General features: G+C 40.6%; 1 protein-coding gene across 9 annotated transcripts in view; it reads left to right on the forward strand.

Annotated features, from left to right (window-relative positions):
- The window catches only part of ccdc88a (coiled-coil domain containing 88A), a 62,753-nt gene extending 37,129 nt beyond the window's left edge, over positions 1 to 25,624 (forward strand). Inside the window, exons 11-39 of one of the 9 annotated variants that reach the window (XM_023327174.1) lie at positions 231 to 377; positions 471 to 615; positions 1,708 to 1,886; positions 2,635 to 2,772; positions 3,548 to 3,731; positions 3,808 to 3,938; positions 4,463 to 4,756; positions 5,770 to 5,952; positions 6,029 to 6,307; positions 6,485 to 6,609; positions 6,857 to 6,995; positions 7,204 to 7,380; positions 7,492 to 7,653; positions 9,142 to 9,419; positions 9,529 to 9,672; positions 10,262 to 10,448; positions 10,545 to 10,690; positions 10,913 to 11,005; positions 11,164 to 11,366; positions 11,504 to 11,551; positions 15,536 to 15,613; positions 17,140 to 17,370; positions 18,003 to 18,056; positions 18,825 to 18,908; positions 19,906 to 19,992; positions 20,353 to 20,630; positions 21,440 to 21,899; positions 23,502 to 23,593; positions 24,637 to 25,624. In XM_023327174.1, coding sequence (XP_023182942.1) covers positions 231 to 377; positions 471 to 615; positions 1,708 to 1,886; positions 2,635 to 2,772; positions 3,548 to 3,731; positions 3,808 to 3,938; positions 4,463 to 4,756; positions 5,770 to 5,952; positions 6,029 to 6,307; positions 6,485 to 6,609; positions 6,857 to 6,995; positions 7,204 to 7,380; positions 7,492 to 7,653; positions 9,142 to 9,419; positions 9,529 to 9,672; positions 10,262 to 10,448; positions 10,545 to 10,690; positions 10,913 to 11,005; positions 11,164 to 11,366; positions 11,504 to 11,551; positions 15,536 to 15,613; positions 17,140 to 17,370; positions 18,003 to 18,056; positions 18,825 to 18,908; positions 19,906 to 19,992; positions 20,353 to 20,630; positions 21,440 to 21,899; positions 23,502 to 23,557 — 4,710 coding nt within the window. In that variant the 3' untranslated portion in view covers positions 23,558 to 23,593; positions 24,637 to 25,624. The other 8 variants (XM_023327175.1, XM_023327173.1, XM_023327169.1 and 5 more) reach the window with 8 other exon arrangements.
- Positions 25,625 to 25,914: the final 290 nt, after the last annotated feature.

Consider the following 25,914-nt stretch of genomic DNA (forward strand, 5'->3'; position numbering starts at 1 on the left):
GTTTCTTGTCAACTTTTCTATTAATTTTTCAAAATCATCTTGAAAGTATTGAGAGTAATTGAGTTCATACTGTTTGACCATGCAGTTCATTTGTATACAAATAACAGCTTTTCGTTCTTAATTTATATTGCAAATATACATTGGCCCTAAAAGATGGGCATGCTGGATTCAGCATGGATTCAGCATTTTCCTCTGTGTCAGACTTACCTTCTTTGTTAATGTTTTTATAGGAGCTAAAGGAGGACAACCAGATTTTGCTAGAAACAAAGACGATGTTGGAGGAGCAGCTGGATTCCACCAGGACGCGGTCCGACAAACTACACCTTCTGGAGAAAGAGAACCTCCAGCTCAAGTCCAAGATGCATGATCTGGAGATGGTATATTCGTGTTTTCTGGGTGTAATCTGGGACAGAAATTGCAGTAGGAACATGCATAACAACAATATTTGTTGAACTTAATCTGATCTCCAGGAGCGGGACCTTGACCGGAAGCGAATGGAGGAGCTGTTGGAGGAGAATCTCGTGTTGGAGATGGCCCAGAAACAGAGCATGGACGAGTCGCTGCACCTGGGCTGGGAACTGGAGCAATTATCAAAGACGCCAGAGCTGACTGATGGTGAGAAAAAAAGGCAACGATATCTGTTACTAAAATAATCATTAGGGACAACCCTACTATTTACCAGATTGTTAATTAATTGATTTTTCAGATGTTTAATCAACTGTTCCAACAATTAACCGAATATTCCAACGATTAATTGATTAATTGGATAAGAAAATGTCACATTCTGCTGATTTTTTTTAAAAAATTTATTTAACCACTTAAGCCTTTTTATACAATATTAGAGGTACATTAAGATATGGAAATAAGCATTTAAAATAAATGTATACATTTTACATCAGCTTTTTCTGCTTGACTTTGACAGTGTAGGGCTGATCTGTTTTATTTCTAATTAACTGATCAAAATTATTTTTCTTTTTTTTTTTTTTTTTTTACAGAATTTACCTGTACGCATGTTGTACCCAAAACTCAAATTTTATTTTCATCTGGTTCAAAGGTTTATATGTTAGATGATTTATATATATTAGATGATTTTTACCATATCTGTGTGGTCTTTTGATAAGTTACTTTTTTTAGAGTCTCTATGCTAGTTAATGATTAATCAGTTATTGAATCAGTTGACGATTAATTCAATAATTGATTAATCACAATTAATTCAATTAATCGTTTTAACCCTAGTAACATAGAACATATAAAGAATGAGAAAATACAGAATAAGTCATTCACTTAAAAAGTTAAGCTGCTAACAGACACTTGAGAGTTCACTCTATTGGAAGCTACAGACAGATGATGGACCAGACCTTGGTCTTTGGCCCTTAATCCTGGCATCGTCCCTCCAAGCTCTGTCTGTATGTGCCAGCCTCCACAGGGTTTTCTTTCCACTTGGTTAAGACCTGTGCTGTAATTAATATTCAGTGACTCCTGAAAGATAAGCTGTGGGGTTGGATAATAAGAGCTGTTAATAGGTTTAGCAAGCCCAGGATCTGGATAAAGACTCTGTGAAAGGTGGATGTTTGTCAAAGCATGCTTTTGTGGAATTACAGCCTCTAAGATTTAATCTGAGTTATTGATATTTAGTGGTAATAAGGCAATAGACATGATGCATCTTGTATTTTGCCACAACAGTGATCTGTTCTGTCTTTATTTTAGCTCCGCAGAAGTCTTTGGGCGAGGAGGTGAATGAACTGACCTCCAGTCGCCTGTTAAAGCTGGAGAAAGAAAATCAAGCTCTGCTGAAGAAGGTGGAGGATCTCAAAGGAACAGCCAGTCAGGACAACACAGCTAAACTGACCAAAGCCAACCAAGAAAACCAGAAACTTAACCAGAAAGTAAGCCTTAATTTCCCTGTTACTAAAAAAGACTCTTTGGGATTTGTGATGTTTTTATCTCTAGAACATCTTTAATTCTTTCTTCTTCCACAGCAAAACCAGCATGCTACACCAGCACTCCCTCCATAATGTAAATGCTTCCTTTTGGCTGTAGACCTTTAGACCACAGTGACACAGAAAAAGCAAAACTGGGCTAGGATAAAGAGGGGCAGATAGGAGGATGAAAGCAAAGCTGTAAATCCACACACAGTTTAACTGCCTTTTCTCTTTGCCTTTAACTTTGGAACGCCCTGTGCTAAAAGACGTTTCGCAGCTATTTTCAGAAACATAAGATTCTCTGTGTGCCCTCTGAACAAAAGCATACCACCTAGTTCATCTTCCTCAAAGAGAAAATCCACCTTGTGGAATTTCTAAGTGACTTAAAAAACTTAATCCAAGATGCGTTTAAATTTGAAAGCAGCTGTTGGGAGACTTATAGCTCACAAATAAGCATATTTCAGTGTTGTTTCAATATGAATTTAATTCATACCGAATAGGGTATTATTTTAAACAGTTCTATTTGTATCGCAATCATTTTATGGTTAAAAACGACATATGAATACTTTTTCTGTGCTTAAGGTTTAGTGTCAGCTAAAAACATTTTGAAGTACCAAAAAATCAACATTTGTTTCAACAGATTAAAGTTATTTGAAATTACTTTTGTATTATTATATATACAATACAGGTAAAAGGCTCTTATTTATTGCAGTTGGAGCGACTGGAGAATGAACTAATGGTGGACAGGGAGTCGCTCCGTAGTGCCGAGTCACTGAGTACGGACCTGATGAAGGAAAAGGCTTTGTTGGAGAAGACTCTGGAGACACTCAGGGAAAACTCAGAGAGACAGGTGGGAACGCCAGCACACACTCAGTGCTATTCATAAGCCATTTTGTAATTGTTTGGAATAGTCAGATTGTTGTTATCCGTTAAAACTGTGACACATGTAGCTGATTAAAGAGTGACTTCAAGGCTATTTAGCTCTAATCTCATGTAGTATTCACCTTAATTCAGAAAGTTAACAGTTGACTCTACTGGACTGTCATTTAACACATTAGGAAAAAAGAACACCAAATAGATTTGATATAAACACTTTTTTTTTCCTATAAAATTTTCGCTCACTGTTCCAAGATATCCCACAAAAACATGCCGAATAAATACATTTCACTGATTGTTTCTGAAAACAGTTCATTTTCAGCCATTTGCATTTGGATCAACAAGCTGAATGCTTCATTCAATACCGATTTCTTGCAGTCTGCAGCTTAGAAGCAGTCACTCGCTATGTGTAGCCAGGACTTTGCAGTTGTCAGACCCAAATCTGACACCTTTGATTAGTTTAACCTTCTGATTTGTTAAATCCAGCTTTGATGAGCTTCAGAGGGGAAAGCACACAGAACACCGCACTCGCAGATTATCTGCCTCTGTCGGCTTTGTTGCAAACATAATGAGATGTAACTAATGCTGTGCTATTCCAGTACGCACACCGGTCAGACAAACAGCAGATTTATCCTAGCTTTTTGTATTTGTAGTGGTTATTCTGCTGGGAAATCGGTGCCTTGTTCTGTTCACATCCCACTAAGAACATAAATCACAATTAAATCGAAGCTCCTTTCCGTTCTCTCCAGATGAAGGGTCTAGAGCAGGAGAACAAGCACCTGAGCCAAACCATTTCCTCGCTGCGTCAACGCTGCCAAGTTGGAGCCGAGGCCCGCGTGAAAGACGTGGAGAAGGAGAACAGAGTTCTTCACGAGTCGATCTGCGAGACCACGGGCAAACTGAATAAGCTGGAATTTGAAAGGAAGCAGCTACGTGAGTATTCAGTACTGTTTGCTTCATTTTAACAAGAGCTTTGAGTGTTTTGAAAAGTGATTTTTTTTTTATGCAGGAAAGGAGCTTGAATTGATGAAGGAGAAAGGTGAGAGAGCAGAAGAGTTGGAGATTCGGTTGCAGAAGCTGGAAAGAGAAAATGAAAGCCTGCAGAAGAAAGTTGCCACTCTTGGAATTACCTGTGAGAAGGTCTGGTCCATCTTCCCACATATTGCTACATTACCTTGGTTTGCTTATGTTTTAAATTATTTTTTTTAATTCATACATTTTCACGTGAGTTGTGGAATATTTTTGTACTTTACTAATAATTTGATTTGTTCAATCTCAACGCAATGAATGTAGATTCTCAAAGTCAGTCCAGACAAAAAATGGAATTTGGCTTAATAATTGTTCAGGTATAGAAAAAGAAAAAAGTATGGAACGTTTATTTCATAGCTGTATCTGATGATGTCACTTGCAGATTATCTTTTTTTCTATTTGTTTCGGTTTGTGCAGCTTTTGTGTTTTTAAAGTCTGATCTAAACAGAAATATATGCAGTCATTTCAGAAATATATGCAGTCATCTACAGTTTTCAAATGGGACATAAAATGTGAACTGAAACCCTGTGAATTTGTTACATTTTTTTTGGAATAAAGACATAAAAAATGTCATCCCACTAGATTAGAAATAATGCATTTGTTTTAGACTTGCATCTCACACCTCTTTCTTACAGGTTTCTTCTTTGGAGAAGGAGAACTCTGAGTTGGAGACGGAGGGCCGCCGTCTAAAGAAAAAACTGGACGGTCTCAAAAATATGGCTTTCCAGTTAGAGGCGCTGGAAAAAGAGAACGGCCAGCTGGAACAGGAGAACCTGGAGCTCCGGCGCTCAACCGAGACGCTCCGGTCAGCGGGGGCAAAGGCTGCTCAGCTGGAAGCTGAGAACAGGGAGCTGGAGAGCGAGAGGACCCAGCTGAAGCGCAGCTTGGAACTGCTTAAAGCCTCGTTTAAGAAGACAGAAAGATTAGAGGTATGAACACACATCCAGGAGGTGCTCCTGGACTGTGATAAAACCGTGTTTAGGATCAGGAAATGCCTGGTTTGAGGCATCAAGATAAACCAAAGTTTATGGTTTAAAACATTGAACATTTTCTCTTAAACTTTTCTGAATGTTTAAGGTATTTCTAGTAAAATGTCAGAGAAAAAGGTGGTGGAAGTTTCCTCCGGCTGTTTGAAGCACAGTTCCTAGACACTGGTGTGTAGGAACTCTTTCACTTTTCTGCTGTTTGTAATTTAAAGATCATGTCAGCTGGTTTTCTTGGTTTAGAAAATAAGCTAAGTCTATCAACACAATTATCTCATTGATTGCCTGGTGTTGGTCTGGGAGATCATATTCTTCATAATAAATTTATAAATAAATCAATTTAACTATTGACGATTAATCGGATCTTAAAAAACTGGCACATTATGCAGATTTTTTTAAAGCCTTTTTTATATGTTATAAATATTTTTAAAAAATGCTAATAAACAATTAAATTTCATTTTTAAATAGCAAAATAATTTATTGCCTAAAATGCTATAATAGCATAATGCCTGTTCCTTTGTAGCAAGCACTGCATCTCCGTCTAAAAAAACTTCTAACATCAAAATGTGAAAAGCTCAGCGCTTTCTGCTCGACTCAACACCAACATAGTGTAGGGCTGACCTGTTGATTATTTTTTTGAACAACTAATAAATATCTGGATAGCAAAAGGTGATAAAAGATTTTGTTTTTGTTTACAGAATTTCAATCTGGTGAAGCTAAAACTATGGCATTGAGTTTTGGGTAGAACATATTTACAACATTTCTATTTTTATATTGTCTTACATGCAAACTGTATGTAAGTTTGCATGTAAGACAAACTTACATAAGCAAAACTGTATTTTAGTACAGTTTTGCTTACTCACTGCTCTGAATATGTTCTTTCAGCAAATTGCTTTCTTCAACACAACAGTTCAAAAATGATTGCAATGTTCAAGTTTTTCTACACATTTGTTTCCCAGGTGAGCTACCAAGGTCTGGACACAGAGAACCAGCGGCTTCAGAAGGCTTTGGAGAACAGCAGTAAGAAGATCCAGCAGCTGGAGGCAGAATTGCAAGAGGTGGAGACTGAGAATCAAACCCTTCAGCGTAACCTGGAGGAACTGAAGATCTCGAGTAAACGGCTGGAGCAGCTGGAGCAGGAGGTAGGCCGTAGTCGCTACGCTAATGTTCCGCAGTTAGCATCCATCTTTACTTTATTGCATCCTGTCTCACTTACAGAACAAAACTCTGGAACTGGAAAGCTCCCAGCTGGAGAAAGATAAGAAGCTTCTGGAGAAGGAGAACAAGCGGCTGAGGCAGCAGGCCGAGATCCGCGACTCCAAGCTGGATGACGACAACCAACGGATCGCCGCCTTGGAGAAGGAGAACCGCACCATGGGCAAGGAGATGATCTTCTTCAGGGACTCATGTACGAGAGTCAAGGACCTGGAGAAAGAGAACAAGGAGCTGGTCAAACAGGGCAGTATAGATAAGAAGACGCTGATGACACTAAGAGAGGTAAGCAGAGTTTTTTTTTAAAAATTTTATGCATGTGTTAAGATTCAGCAGATAAAATTAAAGCTTTACTGATCTACTCTACTTCAAAGTCATTTAATGTTGTTTTTATATAAATGTTAAGTGAATGTGGGGTTATATTAGAAGATGCTCAACATGTATTACTTTGTGTGCGTGTAGGAGCTTGTGAGTGAGAAACTGCGGACGCAGCAGATGAATAATGACCTTGAGAAACTTACTCATGAATTGGAGAAAATTGGACTGAACAAAGAGAGACTCCTGCACGATGAGAGCTCTGATGACAGGTGAACAATGATTGCTGATCTGTGATGGAGCCTTCTAAAATCTTTGAAGGCTGGTTCAAAATTAAACTGCTTTATATCAATCAGAATAATGACCCATTTTACTGGAACGGATGTTTTTCTCTATTTTTTCCAAGCCAGAATCATCCCGTCCTTAATGAGGCGATAATTGACCTTTTTTTTCCTCCACATTGTCGTAATACATTTATGCATTTAACGCGTAACTACTTAAACCTTTATTTCTTCCAAGGTTTAAGCTGCTTGAAACCAAACTGGAGTCAACTCTGAAATCATCTTTGGAGATCAAAGAGGAGAAAATCGCTGCTTTAGAGGCGCGATTACAGGAATCCTCCAACCTCAACCAGCAACTTCGGCAGGAGCTAAAAACGGTAAGCAAAATTGAAATCCTTGCTTCTATAATAAATATAATATAAATAATAGTTGTTCTTTGCAGACTTGAAGCTAAAGTGCAAAATAAGTGTACTACAAAAACAAAACCTTGAAATTTAAAGTTCAAAACATCTTAAAATGTTCTCCTGCAGCAGCTATTAACACTATTTAGGTATTTAGCTGGATGATTTACTTGATTCACCTCAGGTAAAGAAAAACTATGAGGCGCTTCGCCAGAGAGAGGAGGAGGAAAGGATGGTGCACAGCTCTCCCCCAAAAGGAGTGGAAAACTCCCAGACTGTCAATAAATGGGAAAAGGAGAGCCATGAAGCCACCAGGGAGCTGCTGAAAGTCAAAGACAGACTAATTGAAGTGGAGAGAAACGTAAGTTTAAATGAATCTTAGATTTCTCAGGTGTGTTTTTCTTTTTCTCCCCCATTTCGGTTCCAAATTTCTGTATTATTCATTATGATATTTGCGTGCTTTTCCCCTCAGAATGCTACGCTGCAGGCTGAGAAGGTGGCTCTGAGAAGCCAACTCAAACAACTGGAAACTCAGAGCTCCAACCTGCAGGCGCAGATTGTAGCGGTGCAGAGGCAGACCGCCTCCTTACAGGAGAACAACACCACTCTGCAGACGCAAAATGCCAAACTGCAGGTAAACCCATCATACAAACAGGGAAAACCAGAAATAACCCAACATTAAATAGTGGTTAGTCTATATTCCTTATGTATTTTGAGGAACAGAATTTTTAAAAGTATTTGCATTTAAGTCATATACTGGCTCTTTTCCCTTATAAGAGCAGCTTAATAAACACTTTTATGTTTTATTTCTACTTGTGCATTACAATGATTTGAACTCATGAAGTTCAAAGTCCTCTAATAGTTTTGCAACCTTTTCACTATCAACACCCTTCATCCTCTGAGGGCAGGCATGTACAGTATATAATGACTCAATTTCAATGGATCTCTTTCTGTGATGAATTCAGTTTTTCCATGTGATAATGCGATTGTGACCAATTGGATATGAAAACAAAACCTCCTGGTGTAACTAAGTGGAAACATGTTTGGGTGTCAACGCTGCCAGAATCCTGACAATGGCAGGAGCTTGGTGAGCTCTGTGTCAGTGGTGTATGTGTGGATGATTCAGACCCACACACTGCTGTTTCAGACCGTTGCATAGATATTTATAGCAAAAATAACATCCCAAGTGTTTTCTGTTAATATCAGGAATTAAAGAGGAACACTAGCAACAAAAGCTCTGTCTTTATGGTTATTAGAAGTCTAAATTGTCAACATTTATTTTGCCTTCCATTGAAGATCATTTGAATTACATCAGTTTTTTAAAGGAAAATCCAGTTGAACACAATCTAGTATGCTACACAGTTGAAATACTTTGTAGCAAAATGCAAATCAATTAATGTTGTGAATGGGACTTTAGTTTAAAATGTTTTTGTGAACATTTCACTTGTTTCAGAATAACTTGGTTATCATTAATGTAACCAGTACTATAATACTGGTTACATTATAGTAGTGCTGTGGTGCCTGTTCAGGACCGTATGTCAAAAATAACAGATATCTCGTCCCGTCTTCTGGGGTTGTGCAGTTGTCCAGCCAATCAGCTTTGCTCCCTGCTGTGGATTTACGTTTGCTCTCACTGTTTGGCAGCTTTTCAAACTCCTCTTATGTGTGGCAGGGACACACTGTAGCTGCTTACTGCATCTGGAAAATGTTCAAGTAGGTTGCTGCGAGTTGTATATATAACGGCACGCTCCATGTTGGCAGGTACTGTGTAGTTGTACTGCTGCTGCTGTTTTACCTGAACCCAGTCTGCTTGTCAGTGTAAATATTGTCTTCGGTGATTACTGTAGAAGGATGTTGGGCTGGTAAACCACTGTGGCCAACAAAGGGAACTCATAAACTGATAAAGAAACGTGCTTCCGTTTTTTTATTTCCTCTCCCAAGCTGGAGGTTATCCCATACAGACGCGGTGCCCCCTGCAGGCTAAAACTCCAATAAATTCTTCCTTAGGTTTTGATGTTTGGTTTGCAGAGATCTGGGCTCTGAATATTTCATCTACATTTGAAGTATACCACAAATCATATGTTTCAAGTGATGGTGCTGCTCCTCCACCTCTGTCCTGTAGGTGGAGAACTCCACCCTGAGCTCTCAAAGCGCGGCCCTCATGGCCCAGAATGCCCAGCTGCAGAGCCAGCAGAGCAGCGTGGAGGGAGAACGGGAGGGAGCGCTGAGAGAGAAGGAGGAGCTGAGGGCGACCTACGAGCTGCTGCTCCGGGATCACGAGAAGCTGGCGGCGCTCCACGAGCGGCAGGCGGCCGAGTACGAAGCTCTGATTGGGAAACACGGCGGCCTGAAGACCTCCCACAAGAGCCTGGAGCAACAGCACAGAGACTTGGAGGACAGGTGAGCTACTGTCAAACTATAGCAATATTCAATCAATTCTGTCATTTTTTTGAGGAACTTTTAAAAAGATTGTCGTCTCTAAGTTGTATTTTTCTTTCCTTCTATTCAGGTACAAGCAGCTCCTGCAGAGAAAGGGTGAGCTGGAGGAGTTGGAGAAAAACCTGAAGGAGCAACAGGACAAGATGGCACAGGAGAATCAGAGCCACCAAGCCACAGCTGACCAGTGCAAACTGCTCAAAGAGGAAAACGACAGGTCAGGCTTTTAATGCTATAAAATAAACTGGCATATGAAAAATGTTTCAGTTTTAAGTCTTTTTTTTTTCAGTTAAAGGTGAAATTGAAAACTGCTACAAAATTTATCTTTTTCGATCATCTGTATGTGAACGGTTTATTTTTGTTTTCCACATCAGATTGTTGGTCCATCTAATTGATGAATTTGTTTTCTAATTTTACTTACAGATGCAGGTAGTCTAAAATTTAAAGGTCAACTGTTTCATTCCTGGTTCAGGTTGATATTCCTGGTCTAACTGCTGAAAATGGGGCAAAAAAACTATAAATTTATACGTAGTATATTCATGTATTTAAATCTGTACTTGTAAATGCATTGAAGGCAAAGGCCTTCAACCAAATCAACCCGCACAGAAATCAGAATTCAAATTCTTTGCTGTTGATTCATGATTGTGAAATATAATAGCTCAAAATGCATGAAATATTTGGAGGATTCTGGACTGTTTAGTCTGGAAAGGTTTGACATTTTGAAATAGAAAATGAGTGGGAACATGAATGTTTTCAGAGTGACTGACATACATATTTCCACCAAAGAGTCTGTGCTGTCTTTCCAGGCTGAACACAGTCTATCGCCTGCTGATGAAGGACAACGAGAGTCTGCAGGTGGACCATAAGAACATAAAGACCCAGCTGAACAGTGCAAAGCTGGAGCAGACCAAGCTAGAAGCCGAGTTCTCCAAACTCAAGGAGCAATACCAGCAGCTGGACATCACCTCCACTAAACTCACCAACCAGTGTGAGGTAATGAGACTTCAAGTGTATTTTTATTGAATGTTTTTGGATAAATCTCTTTAACGATTTCGTTTTAAGCCAGTCTTCCCTTTTCGTGTGAATTAGTTGTTGAGCCAGCTGAAAGGCAACTTGGAGGAGGAGAACCGTCACCTGTTGGACCAGATCCAGACCCTGATGCTGCAGAACCGCACACTTCTGGAGCAGACGATGGAGAGCAAGGACCTGTTCCATGTAGAGCAAAGACAATACATGTAAAACAAAAGATACATTTGTTTAGTCTTTGGAGTGTTTGTTGGATACAATGCCTTGCTAAGGCATCCGTGCCCCTTGAATTTTTCACATTTCCATCTCACCCCTAAATAAGAAATCACTTATTTTGTAAATAGTGGCTAGAATGGTAGTAATCCTGTAATCTTGTAAGATGTTTGCTTTGTAAGTTCACAGTTTTTTTTTGTTCTTTGTACGATCTTTAGAGACAAGCTAAACGAGTTGAGGAGACAGAAGGAAAAACTCGAGGAGAAAATAATGGACCAGTATAAATTCTTTGATCCTTCGCCTCCACGCAGGTAAAAAAGCAACGTCATGTGGTCACATGAGTCCTGATGTATAAAAAAATATTTATTCTGTAAAGAAAATGTTATGTTGTGTCGTAACTTATGATCTACCACATACTTATGGTTTCCTGTTGCTGTCTTTATTTCACCTCTGTGACCTCTCGTCAAAGGCGTGGCAACTGGATCACTCTGAAGATGAAGAAGCTGATCAAGCCAAGGAGCCGGGAGAGGATGCGTTCTCTCACGCTGACCCCCTCTCGTTCGGAGCTGGGGGAAAGCGTTTTCACTTTTGTTCCAGACAGCCAGGACAGCTCCTCCATCGGCTCTGGGTCCAACTCGCTGGATGACGCGCTCACACAAAAGAGGAGCATGAGTGAGTGCAAAAGAAACGCACACTTTCTTGATTAATAATGTACGGACAGGAACGCACGGGTTTCAAGTGGGTTTGTACAGTATCGCTGAGTCTTTTATTCCCTAACCGCTCCTTTGCTTCTTTATTTCTCTGCGAAGGAAGGAGAGGGCAGCATTCCCATGCCCAAAGTCAGGGTTCGTCCAATGGTATGCCGTGGATAGGGAGGGTGGGCGGGGCTAATGACTCGACTGTCATGTCTCTCGGGGCATGTCCTTGTGAGTCCATTGTCTGTGTCACTCATAGAGGTTACAGTTGAGCTGTGCAGCAGGACAAGGTTGACTCTGACACTTCTGACCTAAAGAAATCAGATGCCGTTCATGTTTGGAGCAACATGAGGTGCACTGGATTTGTTGAATCTTATTTTGATGGTAACCAAAATTAAATGAAGGGAGATGTCATGAAATCTATTTTGCAACTATGTCTAATATTTCTTAATCAGTTTGTATTCCACCTCATAGGACGATGATTTTGCAGCTGGCTGCACACTTATCAACAAATTGTTTTTCTCCTTTAGCAGAATTCATATCATTTATTCTCAAACAAGCTGTAAGCTACAGCTAGTACGCTGAAAATAGCAATAATGTTAATAAAGATTAGGAGGCAGACTTCTTTTTTTCCTTTGGCTTAAAGGTTTTTAGGCAAATATGTCTGGATCTTTTTCCCACAGAAAAAAAAAAATTTAAGTCTCTATCAAGAGAAAGTATTTAAGTAAAAGGCACTGTGTTCAAAGTTTGGTATAAAACCTGTAACATTTTTCACAGTTGCAGGAAGAAAAAAACATTCAAGCATAGTCTTAAATCTTTAGGAACCTACTTTATGAATGTTTGAATTAAAGCTAAATCGTAAATCATTTATCTTTCAGAGATATTCCGCATTGATTTAATAGTGCCAACGTTTTATTCTGAGGTATCTAATTACTGATGTTCAACTAACTACAATAGGTGTTGGTATATCTGTTTTTACTACTGTGACTAAGTGAACTTTGGACAAACAAAAAAGCCCAATAATTTGAAGGAAATTGAGCATTACACTCAAACTCACAATAGTGTAAAGTCATAGTAGTTACTCTAATAAAATACTTAAGTACAACTATTGTGATGTAAAACTCTGCATTAAATTTATACATTGTGACTAAAATCTGGTTTTCCTTAATTTCACTTATCTTTGAACGTATCTTTGTTGCTCGACTGTTCATTCTGGTAGAGTTGTTCAGGTTGCCACCATTTTAAGCAGAATTAAGTGTACCTCATGTGCTTCAAACGCTGGAAGCCAGTTGCACCATAATACAACCTTGGTCTACTTCTTTCAACATCTCTAAAAATCCAAGCAAGAGTTAAGCTGCTAGTATGTTAACCTTCTGATACGTGCAGTTCACCTGTAAAGAGGGAGAGGATCACGCTCTATCATAGCATTAAAACTATTAAAGGGTGCAAGACATGGTTTCTCTCACTTAGTCTCTACAAGAGGTTACCACAGCTTAGAAAAGGGTTGGGGTCTTCTTGTCTGTTGACACAGGAGTAGATCTATGACCTTGAAGATTTCTGTTTAAGTTTAGTAGTTAAGAGTAAAGTTGCATGTAAAATAAACTAGATACTGGGAAAATGAATTTCAGTGATTCAGTTCAAAAATGAAACTCCTTATGTCCACCGAATTGTTTTAATTTCAGCTGATTTTGACGAATAAAGAAAACCCCAAATTCTGTTTCACAATAGTAAGTTTAAATATCGCTAAAAACAAAAGGATTTTTGATATGGAAAAGTTATGATGTGGCCAACACAATCAAAGAGAAGACGACTTACTTGACAGTTCAGCCGCAGAGTTTTGTATGTAATTGGAAGTTGAGTGGAAGGAAAACCTGCTGTTAAAAGAAAACGGGGTATCAACAGTGATATCTGCAACCTTGAATATATTGTGTGACTAAGCACATTATCATATTTAAGATTTCAGCAGTCTCATTTTTTCTGCTAAGCTTCTTCTGAACTACAGAGAATGCCAGAAACACCCTAACCTGAGCTAAAGAGAAAAAAAGTTGCTACTTCTTTTTATTAACTGTAAATATCAAAATCAACAGAAATCAACACTTGAATTATGCCACTTCATACGTAACAAATGAGTTTTAACATTTTGATTTGAATTGCTGAAACAAATTAGGTTGATAGTGAATATATGGTAATCTATTGAGTTTTACCTGTATGTATGTAATGTTTTGAACCCGGTCCGGTTAAGAGCACAGCTTGCTAGGAGGCCTGGTCGTTTTGGAAAATGTCCAAGCTGTTTTCTTCTATGTCTGGGATTTTTGGGAACACTCTAGAAATTCTGGAAGCTCTCTTTATTGCACCCTTTAATACTCATCATTTCCTTCGTCTCGTCTAGATGTGGTTCTGTGTCGACAGTCATGTTGAAAAATCGCAATGTCTTGCAGAGAGTTTGTAAGGTAGTAGTGTTTAGAGGTTTGGATCGTCAATGTGAGAATGCTGCGACTTGTGTGAATGTGTATTTGAATACCATGTTTATATTTTTGTTTTATTGTTTGTAAGATTTATACAAGCCTGCCCTCTAAACTACTGTGAATTTAAAATACAAAGAAAAAGACTTGATGTGATCTGTTAATGTTTATTTTCCGAACAAAACTTTTCCAGTTTTAGATTTTTTTTATATTCTTTACATTGCCCATACTTTAGTATGGGACAGCTTTTTAGCTTAGACTGAAAAACCTGATACTGGATCATCAATATACATCACTGGATTGGACAGCACTTATTAGCCGCTAATGCTAACCTTATCTTAGTGTTAACTGAACCAGCTCCACATCTGCAGGCGCCATTACAATTCATAGTCATGTCCACAAAACCACAGTGTTTCAATGCAGGATGAGCACAAATGTGTCACAAAAATGGTTGTAGCATCTTTATTTCTTATCCAATTTCTAATACGGCTTAAATTAAAGTTGAGGAAATTGCTGAAGTTTTAATATGTACAATATGAATTCGCCATAGATATAAATTTATACACATTTTGATTTCTGTCAGTTCTGTCAAGCTGCAAAAAAGGACTAAGCAAATTTCTCTTTTATATTGGATAATTACATTTTGCATAATTGCCACAGTAGGAACCATAGTTTGTTATAATTTAGCAAACTCTGGCTTCTATACTTTGTGAAATATTTCATCCTATTTGATGACTGGTTATTAATACCACCACGCCGAGACAATTGGTCCAGATTTTGTTGTTTATTGAAAGGTAAAATAAAGCCGAAAAACAACCAAAAGCCACTCGTATTCTTTTCTCTCGCTCTCCGAGTCGACTTTGCTCCCCACACACACACACGCCCCCACACGCAGACTCGTTGCCTTGGAAATCAACTGACAACAGCTCCACTAGCCCACAGAGCAGAGATTAAGTTCAAGGGTGTCAGGAGTGGATACCAAAAAACACACAAACATTTCCTACACAAAGAACAGAACATTCAGTCTATTACAGCTTTTCAGGCTTCATGTTTATTTTGCGATCATTGATAAGTGATTGTCTGAACACTAGCTGTGGTTAATTAGCTTTTTAATCATCTGCTCTACAGAAGATCTGTCAGACTAGGTGTGTGGGTCACCTTATCTTAGTGTTAACTGAACCAAAATGCTCCGAACTGCAGAGCACATATGCGTTAGTGTGGTCAGTCAAGCTAGCAGAACTGACCCATTTCCCACTTTAAATTAAAACCTTTTCCTGATCCTCAAAATGTGATGCCATTAGACTTTATTATATAGTTGTGGTAGTGTTGACAATTAATAACAAATATTGTGTCCCTCTTTCAGACAGTGCAATGGCTCTCATGTGTTGCACACTTTGTCATGTGACGTCCAGCCCAGTGATGTATATCAGTGTAGTGGACAATCTGATTTTGGTTCCGGTTGATCCAGCTTTAGATGTTATGCCTGATGTTGCCTAGCTGAGGCTAAGTTCTCTGTTCATGTCTTCCCCTGGCTCCGGTTGTGCCAACGTTAACAACATCCATCTGTTTTGCCCTCCTATTTTCTTTATTTTCCTCTCCTCCACCTCACTGGGTTTGTTCTGTCGCCGTCCCTTCCCTGTCTGTCTGTCTGACTGTCTGCCTGCCTCTGGCTGTGCTTGGACAGCTATAAAGAGGTTGCCTTTCATGAGGAACAGATCCAAGGACAAAGACAAAGACAAGGCCATCTACCGACGCTCGATGTGTAAGACCTCCGTTTAGCCGCCACCTTAGCCTTTCCAGTATCTCTTAGCACTTTAGGAGAAACAGAGGGCGTGGTCACTGATGTCAAGGTGATGAGAGCGGGGCAGTGACACTATGGCACTTCTGTTTAATATTATAGATGTATGCCATAGCTTGTCTGGTTCTATTGTATGTTTTAGATGTCTGCATAAGACTTGGTAAGCTAAACCTTCATTATTCAGGCTGGGTAATCCCCCTTATTACACCTGATTACATCAGTGATCTATTGTCCCCAACTCTTTCCTTGTAACCCAAGTTCTCATCACTTTCTCTGCTGAATGCCTCCACTTTCTCCTGTAAAGTATTTTAAGCCCTTTGTTTCACTTTGTTCTCACCGTTTGCAGATAAATGTCTTAGCTTCTTAAATAGAAAACAACTAAACGACCTCAAACATTCTGGGTTTTCTCCTTATGTAGATGTGTTTCTTCTGACACATTCTGCATTTTGAGACAAAAGCCTTCAGTTTGGTCACACTTGTCGGGCAGCTTTGTTGTGCTCTGTATTTTCATTTTGCGCCTCCTGAATGAAAGGCTGTGGGTGTTTGCGTTGTGTGCGTTTGTGTGGAGGGATTGCCTGTTCAGGTGAGATAGTGGGGGAAGACTGTGGGTTTGCCTTTCATGTGCCTGTGCTGTGTCTTCCTCCAATCTTTGCGGCATGAATCACCGACTGCTCGACCAACACTCGCACTCACCATGGAGGACTTGAAATGGAGCCCTTTGTTCTCTCTCTCTGTCTCACTCTGCGTCTCACTCTCTCATTCTGTCAGCGTGCTGCATTTCAGATCTTATTCTGCTGACATGGACTCGCCCGACTCGGATCTGCCGAGTGCTGCTTGCAGCTCCGAACAGCTCTGCATGTCTTCATGCCTTTCTGCCATCTCATAACATGGCTCAATAAAGCAAAGTGCACAAAGACGTCTACAAGATAAACAGTTAAAATGATTGATTTGTGCTGCTGCCCCTCTTTATGCACTTTGGTTGATTGTAAAATGGCTGTACACACCGGCATGTGCCTCTTGAAGAATTGTTTTTGTGCTATAAGGTCATAATGCTGTTTGATATGAATAAACCTGCTTCCAAGTGTAAGAAATGGGTCTCAGAAAATGGCAGGATTTTTGGCTGGATTTACAAATCTAAGTGTTGCTCTGAAAATATTAAGCTACATTAAAAGCCGTTGTGGGGGGGAAATGTCTCAAAACCAATATTTAAGGACGCAGTTCTAATCTCTAGGGGAAAAACTTGAGGTTAAATATTCTAAATAAAAACTAAAAGACAACAATTTAACACCGACAATTGGTGACATATTTCAATACCCATTTATAATTGGATAATATGTCTTGAGTTATTTAGGACCATATTTGGGGGAAATCGGGTATTTTTTTAAATAGATATAAACACAAACTGATTTTCTAAATCATTTTATATCAAAGAAAATGGCTGTTACTGCGAGTTACTTTTTGTGACATCCTCTTTTCGTCCGTCCACTCAGCCATGAACGACTTGCTGCAGACGATGGCAGTGGCCGGTGTTTCCGGGTCACAGTGGGCGGGCAGCACGGAGAATCTGGACGGACCTGAAGGAGGAGACGGCAGCATGACGGGCAGCAGCAGGCGCAGCGGACAGCGCATGAAGGAGCTGGCCCTGTCCACCAACGCCATCGACTGCGCTGCACTAACACTGCCGTCTGCGAGGCGGGCTAAACTCCAGCTTCAGGTCAAAGGTGAGAAACCAAAATAAAATAAAAGTTTTTCTAATTTATTTTTATTGATGCAACATTAAGAATATTGTTTCTGATATCCAATTTGTAGACTTTAAGTTTTTACCGTAAAAATATGGATTTGGCACATTTCAGTTTCTCTTTAAGAACTATAATGTAAAAGTTATAAAACCAGTGTTCAGATTATTTTTGTAGCTTTTCTATGGTGAGCGATCATTAATTATTTCTATTGGGAACATAAATGGCATCACGCTGCCTGATGTAAGAGGCTAGTTGTTGTAATGAATGAATTTACTATTTAAAGAAAATAAATCTTTGGGTGCTACCATTTCAAGCAACCCTTAGTATCTTGTATTAGCTGTCAGTGAGTCCAGCTTACTAAAACAGCAGTCCACATTTATTTACTAGAATGTAGTGCAGCATGTTTAGTAACGGAAGCTTACAAGCTCCCAAAAGTAGAGCAACTTTGCTATTTTCCATTTAGTTTTCCTGTTATCTGCTTTACGTCTCACTCTCTTGACATGACACAGCAAGTTAATTCATTTCAAATAGGTTCCTACAGCCTTTCGTTCTTCCTCTGCCTTCTTTTTTTAAACATTCACTGAATGTCAAAATGTTTAACTTTGTCTCCACAGACAATGCCTCATGTGAGGATGTTGCTGGTTCCTTAGATGACCCTAAGAGTCAAGGTAATATCCACATGAAAACTGGATAATGGCCAATCAGATGGGTCAATAACAAGTGTGGCTAGTGGCTGTCAGAAAACTGAGCAGATTCAGAAAAAAAAGAAAGTCATGTCCTCTGCTAAACTCCCTGATGTTGCTTTTATTAAGCCTGATCTTGTGATTTAATTTTAGTTGAGAGCTCCGGGTCAGGGTAAAGTAAAACTGTGTAATTCAGGCTTTTGGATGTTGTCCAGCAGCCAGGCAGAGATTACTCAAGCCTTTGCTGCTCAAATATGTTGTTGCACATCACTCGGATTTAAACTAGCTAAAACATGTGGTTATTAGTAGTTGTCCCGTTTCGTTTTTCAGTGTATTTTACTCAAAATCAATTTTTTTTCTTTTTGTGTTGACAAAATATCTACTTTGAACTTAACTTTGCCATGTTCCTAAATTTGTTTTGCATTATACTGTTGCACTGCCGATTACTTTAAGATGAGTTCCCATAATGCATTTACAAAATAAAATGCAATCTTTTGAGACCCATTTCCCACTGCATTCTTATAATGGCATTAAGGAAATGGACATCCGGTCTTACTCATCCTCCACGCATTAGTTCTAATGCATCAGGTTCATGTCTGAGGTATCTATTGATTTATGGAGCAATACTTTTGGCTACCTCTGTTTTGTTTCCAAGCATTATTATATATTAACAAGTTTGATGTCCATTAAACATTTCAGATTCCACCGTGTGGATGTGTTGCATTATGTGTGTGTGTGCGTGTGTTTTATTAGGCCGGCAGGAGTCTAGCGGTGCTCTTGCTTTGTGTCGTCCTGTTGAGCTGAAGGCTATGTGCAGAGTGCCCTGTAGCATCTGTAGTAAGTGCCGTTTACTGTGCAGAGACTATCACTTTGGGCCACAGTGAAGGTTTTCTACAAATAACACCTGTGTTGATTATAAGTGTTGAATTTGCCTCTAATTTGGTGTCACTTGTATCATGAAACTTGAGCTGCGTTTCCATTGACCATATAATTGCGCAAATTGAAATTACGAAATTAAATTTGCTTAATGGAAACAGACCAATGTCGAAAAAAACCTTACATTTTTTGATAAAAAGGGTTTTACGCTAGCATCAGGCGACTGTTTGGCTGTATTAACATTAGTGTATTCACCAAAACTGAACAACCAGATGTTACTACTGGCTGAAAAGAAGACGACAATGAAGGGGAGCGGTAGGATGTTGGCGCGATAAGTCTTGTTTTTTTAATGACCTATCGCGTGAACAAACGTATTCATGTGTGATCTCAATTGTGTTTTTGTATTTAATGGGAATGCTCCAATTGAAAAATTGTCTTTATTTGACATTGGCGGAATATCTACAAAGTTTTTGCGCACATTTGTAATGGAAGCGCAGCTACAGTCTGAGATGATTTCACCTGCACTGGCTTTCCTTTTCAAACTAGCCGCCCTGGGAACAGGAGAGCACAAGATAAAAATGTTCTCAACTCGTGTTCCTTTTAATTCTTTTTCATCTGCTTCTTGTTTTGACTAACAAGCTCTCACTGACATCGTTAACATCCCCCTTTCATCTCCAGTGGAGTGGTCTTTACATTTAGGTGTTCCTTCTGTCTCCGTCAGTGGTCTCTTTGTCTTCTTAGATGGACATATTGGTGCTGTAGTCTGGCACTGAGCCACTCTTCCTGTCCCTCAGCCTGGCACGAGCCATCTGCCGCCCCAGCAGGTGACGCTCTGTCGGACTGTTGACGTGCTCCCACGTGTTACCCCCTGTGTCAGTGCACGTTGGTGGATACATGTAAGCCTCTGTAAATCCTAACTGTGAATGTGTGTTCACCTTCCCTCTCCTCCTCTACCCAGCCTCCAGACCCTCCAGCCTCCATAGCAACAGGACAAGTAGCAATAGTAACAATAACTCACACCTCACCTCTCCTCTGGAGGGCAAAGGTACGCTCTTCCATCTTCCCTTCAGCTCTAGTCCTCTCCACTAACGTCTTCAGTAGGGATGCAAGTTAATGATACAGTAATTGATCTCATTGACTGACTGGCAATTAATTGCTAGGAGGCACAGTTATGTGCATCCCTAGTCTTTGTTTATTTCGAACAATATGAAATGTGATCGGATGATGCTGACCTTTCCTAATTTAAAGGTTGTAGTTTTCCTCTACGGGTTGGAAACCGTTTTTAAAAAGCTAATGTTTTTTTAAAGGAAAAATGTGTTAATATTGAAGCTGTTTGTTTCTGAAAACCTCATTGGGATCAAGGCATAATCTCTGCCCTCTTTCTCAACTCAATCCCCTCCCACAGGCACGCTGAATGGCAGTCTTAGCAGGCCTCAGAGTGAGAGCAGCGGGGAGTTCAGCTTGAGCCTGGACCAGGAGGTGTGGTCCAGTAGCGGCAGCAGCCCCGTCCAGCAGCCCGCCTCCTTGCGCTCCTCCCACCAGAGCCCCCTGCAGCTGCGCAGGTCCCTGGAGCCGTCCGGCACCGCCACCGTCTCCGCTCAGGCACAAATCAGGAAGATGGGCTCCCCCAGCGAGGTTCTGTCCCTGCAGCAGTTCCTAGATGAGGGTATTGATCCTGCAGAGGTGAGGGCTCGGAATGTGATTATGTTGCACTTTTTTTTTTTCCCCAATCGCATCACGTTATAGGAGAATGCTGCAGAATGAATTCAAAAGCTGAAGCCATAGAACCTCGTTTGTTTTTAGGTTTATGATCCAAAATAATGCTGTTTACGTTTCTAGTTTTGGACCTACTTAAATCAGCTTTGGGCTTTAAAGCCTATTGGGAAACTATTTTTGTATTAACTAACGCATGAAAAAGCACCATGTGTCTGAGTGTCATTTTCAAAGGTCAACAGAGTGATGCTGGAACCCACTTTTGCAATAATCCAGCCTATAAAATATTAGGGCTTTTATTCTGAATACAATAAACTTTATAAAGTTCAAATTACTAACTCAGGTGTTGACTGGTGTTGACAGTTTGCATCGATTTCATTGTTGGGCTGACATAGTTCTGAGAAAAGAGTACAACTCTTATTCTGAAGAGTATTTAAAAGATGAATGCTCGTAATTTGAGGAGATGTGGCTAAGCACATTTACAGTCTAAGATGTTTTTTTTATTATACATGCTAAATGTCTACATTTTATTTGTTCAATTTTGATTTAATTAATCCTCTGAATATGTTTTTTTTCTCCCATCAAATGGTGTATACTCCAGTAAACAATTCATCAATTTACTAAATTAGTTGACGGTTATTTCAATAATCGATTAATCAGTTAATCATGAGTTAATACAATTCATCATGAATAATCGCTTCAAAGCACTTCAAAACAAAAGACTTTCAGAGGTTTTGAACGACTTGGTCTTGATTACTTTATTTTTCCATCCTCTGTAGTCTGGCAGTCAGGAGAACCTCACGGTGGATTCCCCTCGCCTCTCCACTTCTTCTGAGCACGCTCAGAAAGATCGCGCCTCCACCAAGGCGCGGGGCATTTTGCGCTCCAGCAGTGGGAGAGCGGCGCCGACCAGCGCTGACCGGGCTCTGAGGTCCTCGGGACAGCCCGGCCGGCCGAGCCTGCGGAAAGCCGAGAGCACGCGCGTCAAAGGCTCCGCCCCTCTCCGCTCCAGCCTCTCCTCCCAGGGGAAAGCCACGTCCGTCTCCGAGCGCCTGGACTCCGCCTCCTCCTCCTCCACACTGCCCCGGGCCAGCAGCGTCATCTCGACAGCCGAAGGTACCACAAGGCGCACCAGCATCCATGACCTACTGTCCAAAGACCACCGGCAGCCCGTGTCTGTTGACGCCTCTCCTCACACCCCCTCCCCAAAGGCTGGAGTATGCTCGCAGCCGACACCCAGTGAGTACCACCCCAACATCGCCTCCCCCATGCCCAAATCAGTCAGCCTACCCTGCCACAGCTCAGAGGACCCCGACCTCGACAGCCTCGAGTCTTTCCTCGGCCCCTCCTTCACCGCAGAGTCAGTGTTCATGGACTCCATCTTTAGCGAGTCAGCAGAAAATCTCCCCTTCCTGTCCCTGAACCCCACCCTAGTCAGCAACATCAGCGGCCCCCCGGCCCAGCCTCGCCCTGGGCCGAACCAGAGCCCACACAGCCAGTCAGCCCGCCTGACGGCGTACGATGATGGTATTGATCCAAGTAGTGTTACTGAGTCAGGGCAGACTCTGAGCCCAGAGGAGAGCCAGTCTCTGTGGTACGAGTACGGCTGTGTGTGAGTCACCCGAAGGTTTCTCACCAGACGATCAAAACTTCTTCTAGAGCTGGAGAATGAAATCATTGGATGAACTAATCTTCCTTTCCTGCATGTCAAAGCACTATTTTTTTTAATTCTAATTATTTGGTGCATTAAGGTCATTTTCTGTTTGTCACGGTGCTGAATGCTTTACCTTTTTTTTTTTTTTTTACTATTATTATTTGGTTGGGACTCTGAACTCTCCTCCATCCAAAAACCCGTTATCGTGTTTTCTCATCAAAGTGGTGAAAATGGTTTTGCTCTTTAGTTTTATTTTTAGGTGGGTGTCACACAAGGCCTGTTCATTTCTCAAAGATCCGTTAAAGCCAGCAGAACCTTTTGCTGTCACAAGTAACTGTCCCTGTGACACTGAAGCAGCTTTGTCACATGATAGACTCGCCTCCCACCTTGTGGTATGATTTACTATCAGAGTGTTTTCCACGGTTTGCGTTGTTCACTAAACTGCATGGCTTTGTTCTATCAGCCTGAGTTGAAACAGCAATTTTGATGTTGGGAATCATAATGGATTTTAAATTTAATTTCTTTTTGTTGACGTGTGCACTGTTTTTGTGCATTTAATGTTTTTTTTTTGTTTTTTTTTTCAATTTCATGTGTACTTATATCTGAACTGGAGGCTTTACTGGGTTGGTGGTGTGGTGGGCTCCAACTAATCTCTGGGGCTGGTGACAAAATGATGCATCTTCTTTCTCAATATGATCTCTGGGTGTCATTAAAGGGACAAGTGAAAGTTGACAGTGAAGGGAGTGGATCGTAGTATTACCTTGGTGAAAATCACCTTTCAGATTTCGACTGATTATGGCAGCTGTTAAAATACAAGATGGGTAATGGAGGTTAACGAGTTTTTGATTATTTTGTCAACGAAGCATGCATCATTTCATTTTTGATTTTTCTTTTTCCTTTTATTGCTCTTAATGCACCACATTCCAGAAAGGATCATATTAGTGCTCTAGACTTGGCCACGTTTTTGTACAAAGTTAGTAATTTATAATCGCAAGACAAGCATTGCTCATCGTGCCAAACTGATTAAAACCGTTTGCATTTAGAGTTTTATTTATTTCTGCTTTTGTAGTTGCTATTTTACTCTTAAATATATTTATCTGAACGGACACTATATATGCATATGATGAAGTTGATGAAAAGTGGCTTGTTTTTGCAGATGTGACATAAACATTGCCTTTATCCTACAGATGTGGAGGGCAGAAAATCTAAAAGCAGGAGCGGGGAGCCGCAGCAAAGCTGCTGAGCCCTCGCCCGTCCGCTACCATGCTGCGAGCGCGTGGTGAGTGAGCGCTGGATGAAAAATGGTTGGGTCAGTTTTGTCTCCATGGGAACGCCTACAACGTGGTTGTGTAACAGATGTCTCCCATCATGCTGTGCACTTGCCCCCCCCTCCGCCCCCCGCTTCCCTGAAAGCGCCCTCCCACCTTCCGCTCTTCCTCCCCTCACTGTTCCTGCGGTGCCAGACGCCTTGCTCAGGGGTTTTCATTGGACCCAGCCTACTTTGGCATATGGTCCATTTTTCACTACGCTGCCTGTTGTCTTTACTCACCAAGTGAAGCTCTTGGAAACAACACAGTCTCCCTCCATCATGCTGTGTCTTGTGTTGGTGTATAAATGATGTGACTTCTGGCTCTTTATCAGGCTGCTGCATGGCTTTGCTCCTTCCCTGTTTGCATGTAGACCTGGGCTAGCTGCTGCTTCTCTTCCCCTCCTTGTTGAATTCATGTTTAACAGAGCCCCCTAGGGGAGCATGGGGTGAATTTTCTTCTTTTTTTTTTTTGCGTTAACTCACAAAAGTATTGCGTCCCCTTGTAATAAATTTGCAAGTGCACCCTAGTCTATTTTATATAGTCACGGCAATAACAAATTCAAATAGTTTGAATGCATTTCTTTTCTTCTTTCTTTTCTCTTACAGAAAGTTTCTGTCATGTTGATGTTTTACAGTAGGAATGGAAAGCCCATGTTTGACCTGTGTTCATCCAAAAGACAAAGATATAAACATGTCAGATAACTCACAAAGGAGAGATGACCATAGAATTCCTACATGGAAAAACATTAAATTGCAGGAGAAGACTTTCAGTATTCAAGATGCTGCATGAACTGATTACTAAAAACATTATAGTGAGGTAACGCAAAAATTATTGCATGGGAACGCCAAAAAGAAAAATTCACCTTGTCCACTACGGGGCTCTGTTATGTTTACTGGTACAGTGAAACTTTTTTTCTCTAACTGTACTTTTGCTCTGTTTTCTTGCCAGTTTTCTTGTAACTTGTCTTTCTTTTCCAATTGTTTGCACTTCTCTTTGCTTGCGTGCGACTCAGAGAAAGGTGGCCTTGGAGTTGTGTGTCTGAAGCTTTGTAGAGCTAATCTTCTGCAGCCATCTACAGTGAGAAAAGATTGTATGTCCCAGATTCAGCTTTTTTTTTTTAGGAGATCCAGGACACTTTAGTGGAGAAAAGTGGCTTCCTTCTCTGTTTTTCTTTTCCTTGAATCAAGGAAGCAACAGTGAAATGCTGCAAAATATCACAATGACGTTTCCCCCCACCCCCCTTTTCTCCAATGTGGCAGATCTTTGATGCGCACTAGTTAGTCTCTGTGAAATGATTTAAGTGCCAATGTTCACACAACAGCCAAAAAGGCAATCTCAACTCAGACTTGAGGATTCCTTTTCCCAGATCTTCTTCGTATCTTTAACACCAGATGGATCGTCTTCTGCCTGAAGCCACAACTACATACTTTAAACAGGAGGACACTCTTTAAAAACATGAAGCATGTCAGCAAAAAAATAAAAAAACTGTTCCAGCTTCTGTTTTACACTGAAGAATCACAATCTGCATGGAGCAATCAATCATTCCACTTTCTTTATCTAACCAAGGAAGAGGATGGGGTCCAAAGGTTTAGAAGCCAGATGCAGTGGGACATAAAACCATGAAAGTTTTGGTGGTTTGGTTTGAAAGGGAGAGATGGAGATTGCCTAGTCTCCAGGTTGCCTAGGAGACTATGTTTATGACCCGACACACTGTTTATCTCCACTAAAATCCTCCTCTGTCATACAGTTAACCACATGATAGTCATTAATAGTTCCTCTCCTGCTCTGATGTACAGCTATCACTAAGACTAAACAGCGTTGAGTGTAAACTTCTGGAAAGGCTCTTTGCGTCTGACTGGAGTAGGTGACCCACCTGCTGCCTGCAGAACACGTCCACGTTTCTGTTGTGTTGAACATTATGGTGACAATGAGACCTGATGTTTTCTCCTTTTCCACTTTTACATGTCTCCATTTGGTGTAATTAAAAATCTTGAAGACTACTGTGTACGTCTCCTTGTTTCAGCACGGTGGTCTTTAGGAATTATTTAGGAATGCACCTGAGTCTAATTATCTCCCGAGTTCAGCAGACGGACGTCTTAAATGGAGTCCAATTCCAGTCCTCGAGTAGCCTGGTAAAAACCCCAGCCCGTTGTCCCTTGCTTTGCTGCGCACAGAGGCTCTGGACCCTTGACTTAATTGAGAAAATTAAGGTGGCGTGGACTCTGAAGTTTTACATTTTACCTAATCGATAAAGTTTGGCCAATTCGTTGCTATGAAGCCTATCAGGAAT

The sequence above is a fragment of the Xiphophorus maculatus genome, chromosome 22 (assembly GCF_002775205.1).
Source record: "Xiphophorus maculatus strain JP 163 A chromosome 22, X_maculatus-5.0-male, whole genome shotgun sequence".
Lineage (NCBI taxonomy): Eukaryota > Metazoa > Chordata > Actinopteri > Cyprinodontiformes > Poeciliidae > Xiphophorus > Xiphophorus maculatus.